This window comes from Diceros bicornis, chromosome 2 (assembly GCF_020826845.1).
Source record: "Diceros bicornis minor isolate mBicDic1 chromosome 2, mDicBic1.mat.cur, whole genome shotgun sequence".
NCBI lineage: Eukaryota > Metazoa > Chordata > Mammalia > Perissodactyla > Rhinocerotidae > Diceros > Diceros bicornis.
This window is the reverse complement of record NC_080741.1, coordinates 80,953,002-80,968,060: the sequence shown is the minus strand read 5'-3', so window position 1 is coordinate 80,968,060 and position 15,059 is coordinate 80,953,002. Positions and strand designations below refer to the sequence as shown.

At 44.8% G+C, this 15,059-nt stretch overlaps 1 protein-coding gene and 1 long non-coding RNA gene across 3 annotated transcripts in view; one reads left to right on the top strand and one right to left on the bottom strand.

Annotated features, from left to right (window-relative positions):
- Window positions 1-15,059, bottom strand: part of PDZRN3 (PDZ domain containing ring finger 3) — a 230,744-nt gene that overhangs the window by 38,654 nt on the left and 177,031 nt on the right. The window contains exon 1 of one of the 2 annotated variants that reach the window (XM_058563700.1): window positions 12,921-13,004. The exons of the other annotated variant lie outside the window; for it this stretch is intronic. Coding sequence (XP_058419683.1) covers window positions 12,921-12,989 — 69 coding nt within the window. The 5' untranslated portion in view covers window positions 12,990-13,004. Of the gene's footprint in view, window positions 1-12,920; window positions 13,005-15,059 lie in introns of those variants that run through there. 2 annotated transcript variants of the gene reach the window in all.
- The window catches only part of LOC131419046 (uncharacterized), a 319,591-nt gene that overhangs the window by 277,388 nt on the left and 27,144 nt on the right, over window positions 1-15,059 (top strand). The window contains exon 3 of the long non-coding RNA XR_009223130.1: window positions 12,969-13,086. This is a non-coding gene — a long non-coding RNA (uncharacterized LOC131419046). The remainder of the gene's footprint in view (window positions 1-12,968; window positions 13,087-15,059) is intronic.

Genomic DNA, 15,059 nt, shown 5'->3' with positions numbered 1-15,059 from the left:
CATAGAGTCATACCACCATCTACACAGCACTTTTATACTTTCTAAAGTGTTTTCATCTGCTTTAGCTCAGTGAGGCTGTGGCAGGCCTGGGACAGCACCCTAGAAACAAGCCCTCTCTGGATGCGAGACAGCATATGAGACATTGGTAGTACCAATGAAACGCTTTTCCTATAAACCCAGGACTCCTTCTGCCCTAGAGCCTCGGCCTGGCTAATACCAACCGCTCCACGTTCAGATGGTCGGGCAGCCCAGCCTCGCTGCCAGGATTGGGTCCTACCCCCCATTCCAGGTGCCCCCTAGTGCTTGGCACTGGCCACTCACAGTGCTGGTCACTGGTGCATTTTCATCTGTGATAACTTGACGATGTCTCTCCCCATCTCTGGGTGGTAAGAACTGTGAGGACAGCACCTTGTTGGTTTTGCGACCACTGCAGCACAGCCAGTGGCTGTCCCTGCTTGGCACATCGTAGGTGTTCAATATATAACATGTTGAACAAGTGACAATCTGAGCATTTCCTTCAAACATACTGCATATTTCCTCCTTTGCCTCTTAAAGGAGGCCTTGGCCTTACATACTTGTCTTGAAAGCCCTGCTATCCACTGTTTCTTTAAAAGAAATGACTTAGCAACAATGGTACCCAACGATGTCCATGTATGTTGGTCTTTCTGGATCCACTCTCATCACTTTACCCCCACTCCCACTGGAGACTTTCGGCCCGTAGTGATGACTCTCTTTAACCCAGTTTTGGAGGCCTGACTGCCTCCACCTCCTCTAGAAATGCTGGCTTTCTCCCTCAGTTCTTATAGCCTTGATCGGCTCATTTGACAATAGATAATAGTGTTCCCTGCTAACACTGTGCCATATGGGTTCCAGGTACCCACACTCACACACACACATCAGAGCTCACCTGGATACTCCCAAGACCCTAGGAGGAAGGTCTTATATCATTGTGCTTTAGAAAAAGACTCTAAGGTTCAGAGAGGCTCAGAGAACTTTACACAGCGCAAAGCTACGCAATGGCGGAGGCATGAGAAGAACCCAAGTCTCCTTTCTTAAATCAGACTCTGAGTCAAAGGGGGTCTCTGACTCATCTTTTCAACTAGGCCATGAAAGCTGTAAGCACAGAGCTATCTTTGGTCTCTCCCTCGGCATGCGGCCCAGACAACACAGTAGGCACTCAATAAATGCCGGCCTTTGGGCAACCCGAGGGTGACTCTCAACTGGGATGACCTGCAAATGGAATCCCTCTCCAGCTTTAATAAAACAGTAAGATGAACTTGCACCTGAGTGAGGTATCACACTGATACATCGTTTAACCTCTAAGGCTGTAGAAACACCTCCATTTCACAGAGGAGAAAACCGAGCACCTTTTCCTGGTCAGGTCTTCCCTCAGTGCTTTTGTAGTATACCCATGCTCCTTTGGAGCTCACACTGTAATTATATGCTCATTAGCATAAGATTTAATTTCTCACCTCCCCCCACCCCAGAATGTAAGCCTCACAGGGCAAGGACTTTGCTTTCCACCATATTGCCAGATACTTAGCATGATGCCAGGAGCACTGGAGGGGCCCCCTCAGTATGTGTTGAAGGGATCAGCGAGGGCACCTGCCCACAGTCAGGTCTTGCTTGAGTCACACAAGCTTGATCCTGTGTGACTTGCTTGATCCTTGTGTGTTAAGGATCCTGGCTCTGCCCCCTACCAGCCGCTTGATCCCAGGCAAGTTAGTCAACTTCTCTAACTAACCCTCGGCTGTCTCGTCTGTAAAGTGGAAACAACAACAGTACCTGGACGTTAAGGGGCTATGTGAGAATTACATGAATATTTGTATATAACACATGTATATAGACCATGTGCACGGCAAATAACTCTCGATAAGTTATTTATCATTGTTATTATTAGCATAAAACCCCAAATCATTGGACTGTATTAATCTTGGGCCTTCACTGTTATTTCAAGGATAATAATACAATTTGTTCCTCCTTTCTCTGGACATTTCTTAACTGTGGCTGGATATGGAGTAGAGTTGATTCTGAAACTCCACTGCCAATTGAGAAGAAAGATACACTAACTCTTCATGTTGATTTCTCGTGGTGGTTGTCTCCCTCCCATCACTCTTGGGGGAACAGCAGCTTGCTCTCAGGTTCTACCCCATGGATGAGCCTCAACAGAAACTTAACTGGGGAGGGAGAGATTAGACTGACGTGTTAAACAACTCCAACTTTAATTCCCAGAGAGTTTCCAGACACCTAGCCCTTTACTACAAATCTTAGGTTTAGAAAGTTGCTAGAGAGGGAACTAAAAAGGAGAAAATGCCAGGCCAGGGAGCCTTTGGCACCCCTTGTTAAGGAACTATTCCAAACGGGAACACATCGGTACATGCAGGTAAGTGCAACATACAGTAGCTGGTATCTAACATGGAGATATCATGCCAGGCATTTCATCACTAGATAGAAAGGAACAGAAATCCCAGGGGCTGGCCTGGTGGCATAGTGGTTAAATTCGCATACTCTGCTTCGGCAGCCCAGGGTTCGCAGGTTCAGATCCTGCGACCTACACACCGCTTGTCAAGCCATGCTGTGGCAGCGACCCACATACAACATAGAGGAAGACTAGCACAGATGTTAGCTCAAGGCCAAACTTCCTCACAAAAAAAAAAAAAAAAAAAAGGAACAGAATCCCAGATATAAAATATCATTGCGCCATTGCGATCCTAGGGGGAAATATCCACCACTTTTCTTCTCCTGATGCCAAATGAAATACTGTTATGCAGGCTAGTAATTTCTCTCTAGGTTTTTCACACTCCCCAGATAGAAAACAGCTGCTTGATAAAGGAAAATTGGTTCGTACTCTTTAGAGTTTTCTTTTATTAAAATGCATGTCACTCCTAATGTTATGTGCCACAACCACTGACACTTTTGGGCAGGGGAGGAGAATAATTAATCGTCATGTATGGTAAAACAGGAATGTGTCTGGGCTACAGTGAACTGCTTAACACACTGGGAAGAAACTGTTATTCTCCCCAGATGTCTGACAAATTAACTCTGTTTTCATTGGTTTAATGCTGTTAATAGTAAGTGTTTGCATTATTTGGTTTATGTGTTGTTTGTTCACAAAAAAAGACAAAATTTTTGCTTAAGACTTCTTTATATAGAAACATGCAAACTCTCAGGAAATGAATTTATAAAGACACCAGTTCCAACTGTAGTCCTACAGATGTCTTCCCTTCTGTTACAACAAATGTTATGGTTTGAGAGAATTCTTTTTTTTTTTTTTTTTTGGTGAGGAAGATTGGCCCCTTGGCTAACATCTGTTGTCAATCTTCATCTCTTTGTTGAGGAAGACTGGCCCTGAGCTAACAACCATGCCCATCTTCCTCTTTTTTGTATGTGGCATGCCACCACAGCATGGCTTGATGAGTGGTGAGTAGGTCCGTGCCCGGGATCCAAACTTGTGAACGCTGGGCCGCCGAAGCAGAGCACGCGAACTTAACCACTATCCCACTGGGCCGGCCCCAAGAGAATTCTTTTACAGATGAAGAATGCTTTACGTTGAAAAAAAAAAAAAAGCAGTATTTTATACTTTGAAAGATCTTTATAGCCAACCAATCCCTTCCTCCCTCTCATTACTATTTCTAATTTACTTTCCTTCAGAATTTGGAGCGGGGTGTGCTTTTAAAATATTTCTTCTTGGGTCTCTTCTTAATATTTTATTTTATTAAATATTGAATGCTACAATGAATACTTGTAAAACCACCACCCACTTTGAGAAGAACACAACCAATATGTCACCTTGACAAGCTGAACATCACATGTCCACGGATGAATGGCGTGCCAAGAACAGCTAAGAAGAAGAAGGGGGCACGGGGAGGTACCTGCTTTACCAGGGACCAAAAATTACTGCATATAACTATAGCATGATACACAGACATTGTTAGTGCGATATTGGTGAAGGGGGAACAAATGGACCTGGACAGAAAGGGAAGAAACAGCCCCCATCTCCCAGGGAAGTGATGGGCAAGAGATGGGCTTTTCTCCACACGGGACTGGAAGACCCATATTCAAAGAATGAAGTCAACTCCAACCTTACACCATTTATAAAAAAGTAACTGTGGGGGCCGGCCCGGTGGCGTAGTGGTTAAGTACATGCGTTCAGCTTTGGTGGCCTGGAGTTCACAGGTTTGAATCCCAGGTGCTGGCCTACATACCACTCATCAAGCCATGCTGTGGCGGGGTCCCACATACAAAATAGGGGAAGATGGGCACAGATGTTAGCTCAGGGCCAATCCTCTTCACCAAAAAAAAAAATAAAAAGGAAAAGTAACTGTGAAAGGCAAAATTTATGGAAAACTTTTAAAAGAAAATATAGGAGAGTAGCTTTACAACTTTAAGGTAGAGAACATATTTCCTAACAGAGACTAAAAGCACAAACCATAAGAAAAGACTGATATATTTGACAACGTTCAATTAAGGGATTTAGTTCATTGGAAGATATCATAAAGATAAGATATCATAAAGAGAAGCCACAAACTGGGAGAAAATGTTTGCAACTCATATTTGATGAAGGACTGGTATCCAGACTACGCTTTTAAAAATCCTACAAACCAAGAGAAGAAGGTGAAAAATCCAATGGAGGACTGGGCAGAAGCTTGAACAGGCACTTCACACATAAAAAAAGAAACTCAAATATGGCCAATATACATATAAAAAATGAAATACTCAACTTCATTAAGAATCAGCGTAAAGCCAATTTAAACCACAGTGAGATACCTCTTCATATTCACTACGTTGGAAAAGTTAAGAAGTCACCCTATAGCAAGTGTTGACAGGGATGTGAAGCACCAAGGACATCTCTACTACGAGGATGAACAGCAACTTAGCATTAGTAAAACTGAAGAGGCATCTACCCCAAATACCCGCCTTCTCTCCCTCCCTCCTGTCCTTTCACTCACCCATCCATCCACATAATTATGTATCTGCTAGAGCAGTGGCTCTCAAGGGGTGGTCCCCAGACCAGCAGCATCTCAATCCCAGGGGTGGAGCACAGGACTCAGGGTGTTAACAAGCCCTCCAGGTGATTCCGCTGCATGTTAAAGTTTGAGAACCACTGCCCTAGAGGAATTCTGTACCTTGAGACTGGTATAAGAATGCAAGTTACAAATCAGAGTCCATTCCCCTCCCTCACCCCCTTTTGCTATCAAATAGGCAAAAAAGAAAAAAAAGTGAGAATACCCTTAATGTCCAGTGAGTATTGGGGGGGGGGGGTGAACTGCGGCAGACACTCATACACTGATGGGTATCACACAGAGACGCTTATTTGGGGGGTAATTTGACAATACTTACTTACTAAGACCTCTAAAAGTGTTTATCCTCTGACACAACAAACATAAATGTAGACTAAGAATTATTAAACATTGGCCAATGGTACTGTTTAGTTGACATATAGTTAGACTGAGTCCTGCAACCTGAAAGCCCCCGAGAAGTGGGTTCTGAAATCAGGGACTGTCATTACGGCAATAGCCATACAGCTCATCATCAGCAAAAGGTCCTTGCTCAAACTTATTTCCCCCAGAATTCTGCAAATTAGGATTCATTTGCGTAATAACGTCCTTTCTAAAAACACATCCTCTTCTGGCAGGAGGACTCTGCCTATCGTGTTTGCTTTATTGGGAATTACTGTAATTAGATTACTTTCCCATTTACTATGGGGAAGGGAGTTGTAGGAGTGGGAGGGTGTGTGGCTTAGGAGGACACAGGATAATTCTGGAGCCTGGGGTGATTCTGAGAAGGACAATTGTTGGAAAAAATTGAAGGTTAGTGAAGTTTTGTCTGCAAAAGATATACACATACATATATATGTACACTACACGTATGTGTGTGTGTGTATATACTTTTTACAGACAAAACTTCACTAACCTTCAGTTTTCCACTTGTAATCTAGATATTACAGGACAATTTACTTTAAAAAAGTGTTCTGCTTAAGCAAAACAAAATAACTTGTTTTTTTCAGTATTGACCAACAGATGGTTAAGTTTTCCATCTACGTATAAGTGTCTGAGACATGAGCTTGTCTGAGACATAAGCTTGTCTTGCTGTCCACTCATCCACAAGAAGACTTAGGAAAATCTGCCAGAAAGCTTAGGTAACCTGAGAGTCCTCCCTCTTCCAGTTTTTTTGGTTTAATTTAGAACAGAGGTTCTCAAACTTGAACGTGCACCAAGCTCATCTGGAAGCCTTGTTAAACACAGATTGCTGGGCACCCCGTGCAGAGATTCTGGCTCAGTAGGTCTGAAGGGTGGCTGGAGAATCTGCGTTTCCAATAGGTTCCTAGGCGACGGTGATGTTGCTGGTCCAGGACCATACTTCTGAGAATGAATAATTTAGAAGAAACTTCTGAATACTCTTCAACAGTCAGAAAAGCTCTCCTTGATCCCCACTGCCACTCAAATCAAGACCCATGTACTCCACAAATGAACACTGGTGCCAATAATTTTCTTTCGCTTCTGCACTACTTCAGCTTATTCCTTATTAAAAGCTGATGAGTATAATCAGATAGATTTGAAAAAAAATTATCCTGCTAGGCAGGTGGCCAGTAGACTGGGAAAGGGAGCCTCTCCTCAAAGTTCACCAACAGCATCACACAACTCAATATGCCCTTGGGGAAGAAACAGGAAGGCAGGTCATTCGAAGTAGACAAATTCATTCCTGACTTTTCTCAGGGTTTCACTTGCCATTTGGCAGCACAGTCCAACAGCATTTCACCACTATTATGACACCTGTCACACCACTGAAGGTGATGCTGCTAGAAACATGGCTTTGTGGGCTTTAGAGAGTGGATGCTATGTTTCCTGCTGAATCCCTCATCGGTCAGAGAATGCACAGGGGTTATTTTGGCTCTGGCGTGTCTCCAGAACTGCTGAGGGGTATTTTTTGTGCCTCCTCTCCCCCCCGCCCCACCCAATTTAGTCATGACCTCTCCCTGCATTATTAATGAGTGCAAGAGAAGTCATCTATTAAAGCCACATTTTTTTTACTGTTCCATATGTTTCTTTCTGCCTGCTATGGCAGGCGGGCGACAAGAATGCAGAGAGAGGGCAGTCCTCTCCCCTGTGACTCCGAACCCCCTGCCTCACGGCAATATGTAGCTGTTATCTATGGAAGCCATTAGAGTCTTGGGACACACAGACTCATCTGTCATCGCTAAAAACCTCCCCAGACCAAAGTGGGACCCACTTGATAGATTTCCTATTCAGAAGTTAGTGTGGTAAACATGTCCTGAAGAGTTACTGGTTATGTGTCACGACCTGACGTGTCACAGAGAACAAGGCAAAGCCCCCACCTTCACGGGACTGACATTTTCCTGGGGGCTTGGCTTAGAGACAGATAACAAGCAAGTTAATACGTGTGTGAGTTGTGATAAGTGCTAGCAAAGAAAGAATCCGTGCACAGAGGTCCACACGTGTGGGGGCGTCAGGGTTGGGGGACCTTCTTAGAGCAGGGAAGGTCTCTAGGGAGAGGGTCATTTAAGCTGTGTCCTCGAGGACGAGCTGGTGAGCAACGTTGCAGGTGGAGGGGAACAGCCAGTTCGGAAGTCTTAAGAGGGACGGAGTAAGGCGCTGCAAGAGCCCTGCGAGGACCAGGGCGGATGCGGGGGGACGGGGTGGCGGGGTGGAGGGCGAGGCGTGCAGCTTACCAGAGAGGCGGGAAGAGGCTGGAGCACAGGCCCCTGCAGGCCACAGGTAAGCAGTTGGCTGTATTCCAAGCGCACTGGGAAGCCCATGAGCAGAGGGGGTGAGAAGCTCAGTTCTCAGCATGTGGTGGGCTGATTGAATGCGCTGGCTGAATGAATGGAAAATAAATGTCTTGTATCCCCTCTGTTCTCCATCTGCACCTTCTTGCTCCAAATCACGGTCATTCTGTCCAACAACTAGCTCTCTTTCTGGTTCCTAACTAGTACGCTTGTTTCGTTTTTTGCTCCTCACTCCCTACAAAGACATACAACATCCAACACAGTCAACCAACTGTGTGCTGAGGGTAAAGGTGGTGATGAGACCTCTCAGGAGTTCACAGTATAACAGAGGAGGCCGAATTAACAGATAATGCAGAAATGAGGTGGAGGGAAGGGTAGGGGCAGAGTGATGCACCGGGCATCATGGGAAAGCTATGTGCAGAGATACAGTGGTACGCAGGGTATCACAGGAACACCCAGAATGGCAGCTAAGCTGGGGTAGTGGCTAACCAGCCTCAGTCCTCAGGGAACAGCAGGAGAACTCCTTTATGGTCTCCCAGTGCTTTCTACCTACAGAGGAGACAGGTAGAAAGAGGGGAGCAAGCCCTGGCCTGACCCTAAGCCATTCCTTTTCACCGCTTCATCAACATAAAGGGGTTTATGATCCATTGCTAACAGAAGGGAGAACAGCAGCTACTGCCAGATAAATGTCCACACTGAAAAAAGTGACTTTCTCACCACAGACACGGGCCACGCTCATTAATGAAGGGCCCCCGGGGGGTTAGGGCAGGAGGAGATGGGCTTTCTTTCTCCATACCTGCTTTGCCTAAGTTAATTCAGAATGTAAAGCCCTTCTAAACCACAGCTTTTAGAATTGATAGGTGGTTTAAGCAAACACATGCCTACTTGCAGGCAAACTAAACCAGGTTCAACACCGCTGTATAGAGGTCAAGTTTATGCTCATCCAGTTAACCACCACGAATTGTGTCTATACTTAATCGTATCACAACCCGGCAGACTCGCAGACCCACAGCCGCTTTGCTCTAAAGCAGTCAACTCATCTAATTGAGTATTGCCCGTAGCTAATTAAATATGAAAACAGGATTGTGTACAGTCAAGTTTCCAGAATGCTCCCTAAACTTGTTGATTCTGATTAGTATTTACTATAGAAATCTGTGGTTTTTTTGGCCAACTGGCTAATAGATTGATGTAGAAAGGGTCACAAATACATACACCTGTAGTTTTCTGGCAAGTTACAGTTATTGGGTAAAGTTTTTGCTTTTCAAAACTAACAACATGAAATAGCATAGAAAAGCACAAATTACTCGTGATATTTTCTGTTACTATCGAGAGGCAAAAGAACACGACCTTTCTCAAACCCTCTATTCTTAAAACTGTCTGGGAAGTTAATGGGAACTCGGTGCTCCTCTGGAGCTCATTTCTCTCTGCCCACCACTCTCTCCTGCAACGGGAGGGGCCTGAGGCTCCACAGAAACCCCTCTTATTTGCAAGAGGACAGACCCAAGTAACAACAGGCTGACAGAGGTACCAAGCGGCACGTGGCCCTGTTTGAGAATGCGGGGTCTGCATGTTGGCCCCACAAAGGCAAGGGCAAATTATAAAAATTAACTCAAGTGTTCCATATAATGTTGGTGATCTATTCGTTGACTTTGATGAAAATGATTTAGACGAGAAGAATTCACAAACTTTGGAACTGCAGCACAGATGTGGCTCCCAGCCCCGTTTATAATTCCTTTGTGTCTCAGTTTCTTCATCTTAGAAGTGGGGATAATAGTATCATCTATCTCTTGGTGCTGCTGTGGGGATCTGATGGGGAAATGCGCGGTTGGCACTTAGCATAGCGCCAGCACATAGAAGTGCTCGATAAATAACACCGTGGTTGCTGCACGAATATCACTGCAATTATCTCAACATATTTTCCTTGCCATCTTGAAAATGCACATGCAGCCTTTAGTGACTGTGTTAGTTACTACGATTTCTAGTTTGAAACCTAAGTCCTAACCAGAATTATGTCCCTGTTACCTAATCAAATGAGCAAAGGTCACTGTTCTACAAAGACTGTCTGGTTGACCTCAGAAGAGGTGGAGGGAATGACTGTTACTGCCGGGTGCGTCACTCCTTTCCCCTCCCTCAGGCCTCCATCTGAACACCCTCCTCAAGGATCCCTGTGGATTGGCCTTCCCCTTGTCCTGAAAGGACACGGCTGGGCGGAGGGCTAGTGCTTGGCCTGCGACAGTCACGGGCACCAAGCCAACAGAGCCTCAGAGCTCCCCATCCCTGCCAACACCCCCTCCCCCACAACCAGGTAATCAGCTTCAGCTGGATTCCAGCCACAGCCCCAGAGCTGTGAGGCCCCCATCCCATTACTCCCCGAACGTGAGATCTCCTGGGCCAATTCATTTACCCAAGTAGAACACTGCACCCCTCGATAACCTTCAAGCTACTTCCCTGCCGTTTCACTTTAACAGTGCTTCTGAGTATTCAGAGTCACCCAAGACAGACTACAGCTTTCCAAAGCATGAAGCAACTACTAACTTAAATTTTAAATTTCTGATAGGCACAGGCCCTGTCTCCATGCGCCCCAGGACACCACTTTACCATAAAAGCACAAAGACCTGCTGTAACTCAACTGATCTCACAACCCAGAGTAGGCAGGAGGCTTGTATTGTACTCTGCTTAGAAGTACTCCAAATATCCCTAAATATCTCAGTTCGTCCTTTAACACACAGCACGAATCACTGATACGTGTGCACTCTTTGCAATGTCCTTAACAACCAGGCAACTTCATGCATTGTTGTTGCTGTTTTTCTAATGTGATTAAAGGTACAATAAGGTATGTGTGCAACAAGAGGCAAAGCCATTGTTCTGCATCGTTAAGCTCACAGCAGCCCCAAAAAGAAACTGTAGGCAGCTTGCCAAAGGCCCTAATGAAGAGCATCTCTTTGAATTATCTCTGGATGAGGAAAGGATCAAGTCAGAGCCCTGGAATATTTGATCCTCTTTGTGCTGCTGTTACATGGGCTTACTGAAGCCAGACACACTGGACCTTCTGGAACTGTAATTTACGGAAACCTTAATTTCTCTGCTCTAATAAGGCTTTGCATAATAAGAGTGGGAATGCAATTATTAATTCCTGCAAGTGTTTTGTGAATTCCTTTATGCTACGGTTCAGGACTCCCAAAGAATAGGAGAAAGAGGGATTTTACTTAGTTGGCACAAGGGTAATGGGTCTGAAAAGTAGTCTGAGTTTCCTGAAAATAAATCTGCATGGCTTCCTAAATTGCTGACAAAGTGTATTCCAGATGGAAGTCATTTATCAGCAGTTTACTGCACAATGCTTCGGCCAGAAATATATCCACGTAAATTCATCTAGTAAAAAACAAACAGAATCCAGACTCCCTCTTTTTGGGGGCCCAGCCCAAATAATACAGATGAATAAAGCACAAGTTAACACAGATTTGCAGGAGACGTGGTAGGGTTACCTTTTGGAGGGTGCCAGTGTAACTATTACATCTCCAGCAATGACTGCTAAATAATATTTTTGTGCATTGATGGTGAAAATAAAAAAACAGGGAGTTATTAAAACAACATTTTTATGCACTATGTTTATTTTATACACAGTGGTGAAAGTCTCTAATACAACTGCCTTCGTGATGGTTCTGTTGTTCTGCGTGTTTCATTTCTGAATGCCTGACTCCCTGAGAATTTCAGCTCATTGCTCACTGCACAGGAGAACTGGGCAAATTTAGGATTACATCACCACCATATGATCACCCAACAAATGGGGGCCAGGTCTCCAGTGGCAACAGCACTTTTGCCCAGACCTCCAATGTGCCCCAGACTGCTGTGAAAAGGACACAAGTCCAGCAGAGTCCTGAGCATAAAGCCACAGGTCAGAAGCATATTTCCAAAACTTAAGATGCTTGTTTTTTGTAAGATATGTGCCCTCTTGCACAAGGAGTTGTGGCAGGGACGCCCAAGCCCCCAAAGGTTTGTTTTGACCTTCACTATGCCTCACTGTGGAAAAGACATACACACACACAGACATACACCTTTTATTCACTCAGGGTCACTGTTTCATTAGATTTTGCCCATAGAGGCAGCCAACTCACACTCATAGCTGTCTCACTGTGTATTTTTAATGCTAAGCGCCCTCTGGTGGCTTACACAAAAATGACACCCAACTGACGGCTAATAAAATTCTTTTTTAAGCTAGCTAAATCTGGCCCTTTAAAGAATATATTAATATACCATTTATCATGATAAATTAAGAAACAAGTACCTGTTTTCTCACTATAACAACCTTCTTCTAATTTGTTAATGATAAAAAACCTTTTTGACAGGATTATGATTTTTTGATTACTGAAGAAAAATGTGAAGGAGTCAGAATGATTTAAAGGGGAAACCCTTAACTGCCAAGTTAGGTTACCAATAGCAGTACAAAAACCTCCTAGTTCAGGATAAGATTTGAATATTCAAGAAGAAAACACTCAACACAAATGTAAGAGAAGTTATCTAGGTTATATTTAAATATCCCATTTCCTCGCAACTGAAATTTCATGTTGTCAGTGATGATGCAGAAGATATGAGAAGTCGTCTGCTGTGGGTGACAGCACCCAAGATCAAGCCACTTGCTCCTGAAGTTCTTAAGATTTTCACAGAGCGCGGTATAGACATGGCAAGTGTGAACATAAATGTGAACCACGTGTCCCGTTGCAGAAGTTGAAAAGGGAGTCTGCAGCAGACGTTCGCGCTCTCCTGAAAGGAGAGCGCCTTGTGACTGTTTGTAAACAGAGACAAAACCGCGCAGGCATTAATCATCATCCACGTCCTCTCCGACCTGTTCAAAGGGTGCCTGACCACACTTTGACCCTTCCTAAGACATTCGTGCGACAGTCCAGAGAGCGGTCGGTGGCAAGGAGCTTTGTGACATGACTGTTTGAAACACAGTTTATGACCATCAACATCTATTTATATACTTAAATACAGGCACCTAAGTGCCACTGCAAGAAAAATTACATACTAGATTTAATAGAAAATATACAGAAAAGTCAGAGAGGCTGTCTCATTCAGAACACAAATATGCACGAAAATCCCCAATTCCTTTCCCAGAAGTTACACTCTGCCAGGTGAGTGCCCGTCCTCTCGCACAGAATAAAAGGCGATGCGTTACCTGACAAACTTCATAGAGTAATTTGTACTGCTCCTCTTGCCTCTGCAGGCTGCACAGACTGCATCCCATGTTTAGAGGAACGTCAAAGGAAGGCTTGTCCTCGCCAGCACCCGGCAGAAGCAGCCCCTCAGTGTGCAGGCATGAAGGTGTCCTCAGAGAGCCGCAGGTATGTCAGGCAGCGCCAGCCCTGCACGCTGGCGTTGCTCTCTAAGGCTGAAAACAACTCTCTCCCCTTCCACGCTCCCCTTCCTCCCCTCGCAGCACGCACGCACACACACACAGACACACACCACTCCCTCCTCTGAGTGACTCTGGCAGCTGGATTGTGGTCCAATGCACGCGCTATATATACTGCTGCTCATGCATATTAATCAGCTCTCATTGACTATTCATAACAATGATACAGAAGCTATAATTGCCAACTATGACAGTTGAAATTTCTCTAATTAACAAGCAAGTGCTCCAGTGGTAGGGAATAATAAAAGACACTAACAATTTTGCAAGCCATTTTCTGGCAGTTACAAATAAACATGACTGCATTTTTAGCAAGGTCTCTTAGGATAATCCCTAATGCATTTAAGCTAAGTAGAAATTCATTTTTAAATATATCATAAAATTTCTGATGATATAAAATGTATTTAATGCTGCAGATAATGATGGCATATAAACGGGTTTTATGGAATGGACATGTTTTGAATAATGTTCATATAATATTTAGCGCTTTACTAAGTTGCAAGAAAAATCTTCCATGTATGAATAAAATATAAAATTGAAATTGCGAGATATATGCGTGCGTATGCAAAGTACCCAGGGGTTGTAAGGAGAGAGGCTGCCCTAAAGGTGAGCAAGCAGATAATCATTGCTAAAGTGCATTTTCAATTCCCAAAGCAGAAAGGTATTTGTTAAAGGGCTGCTCAGCTAACTGGAAGTAAGCAGCAGCCAGCTTCATGGCACCTCCACAGCTATGTAGATGCTGCGGCTATCTCAGAGCCTGCACCGCTGAGCTAATTTTCACCGGTTACTACAGATCTGTATCTGATAATCCCTATCTGCCTACACGGCATAGCTTTGCCTTGAGTTGTGTGTCAAGAAAGCAGGGAGTTGCATCTACATGTGGAAGGTGAGCACAGACAGCATTTAAGAATTTTTGGTCTTTGTTGTATTGCTCCTTGCCTCCCCTTCATTCAGCCTCTGAGTAAGTTTGAAGGCTTTTAAAAAAACTTTGTTTTTATAAACGATCGCCCCACTGCCAGAACGAAATACACAGGTACCATTTTCTCAACCCAACAGCTGATGTTTAAAATTCTCACGATTGCTTCTCCAGCCTTCACCCCCCACCCCCTTCATTTTATAAATGCTGAACTGTCTCATGTCTCCTGTCAAGAGGCATCACGGGGCCTGAAGAATAATGCTGCCTTTCTCTGGGAACTGAGACACACCTGTGACATGAGTCAACCAGTCCCAGTAAAATCCAGCTTGGGCTGGCGCCCAGCAGATACATCAGGTCCCATTTCTCGGACGCAGAAGATGAGGCATGGTGACTTGGCTTGGATCAGCCAACAGCCCTGGCTTGCTGGAGGGGGAGGAAGGGAGCCTTCATCCCAGGCCCTCACCTGCTGTCACCACCTGGGCTGGAGCAGAGAGCTGAGGTATGCCACCAGAAAGGAAGCCACAGATGGAATCGGATAGCGACAGTGACCTCTGATTTGCTTTGATGCTGGGACGGGCCCTATGGATCCATGAGCAAGTTACTAGGACCTCAGTTTCCTAATCTGTAAATACGTATAATACTAACTACCTTGCAGAGTTTTGTTGCAAAGATGTGAGAAAACACAAGCTGCTCAAGCCAAAACCAGAGGTCCTGCTTGTTCACGCCCCTCGCCCATCCCCAGAGCCTTCCCTCAGTAAGCCTGCTCTCTTCTGCTCCACATTAGATCTCGAATCTGTCCACTTCTGTCTGTCGCTCTGGCCCGCCATCCGCTCTCACCTTGATGCGGTCCAGAGCCTCCTGAGGCACTCTCTGCTTCCTCTCTTGCCTACCCACTGATGACCCCCTCCCCCAATTCACTCTTTACGGGGTCGCCAGGTTGGTTGTTACCAAGCAGAAATAGGATCACTTCTTTTGCTTGCTTAAAAACC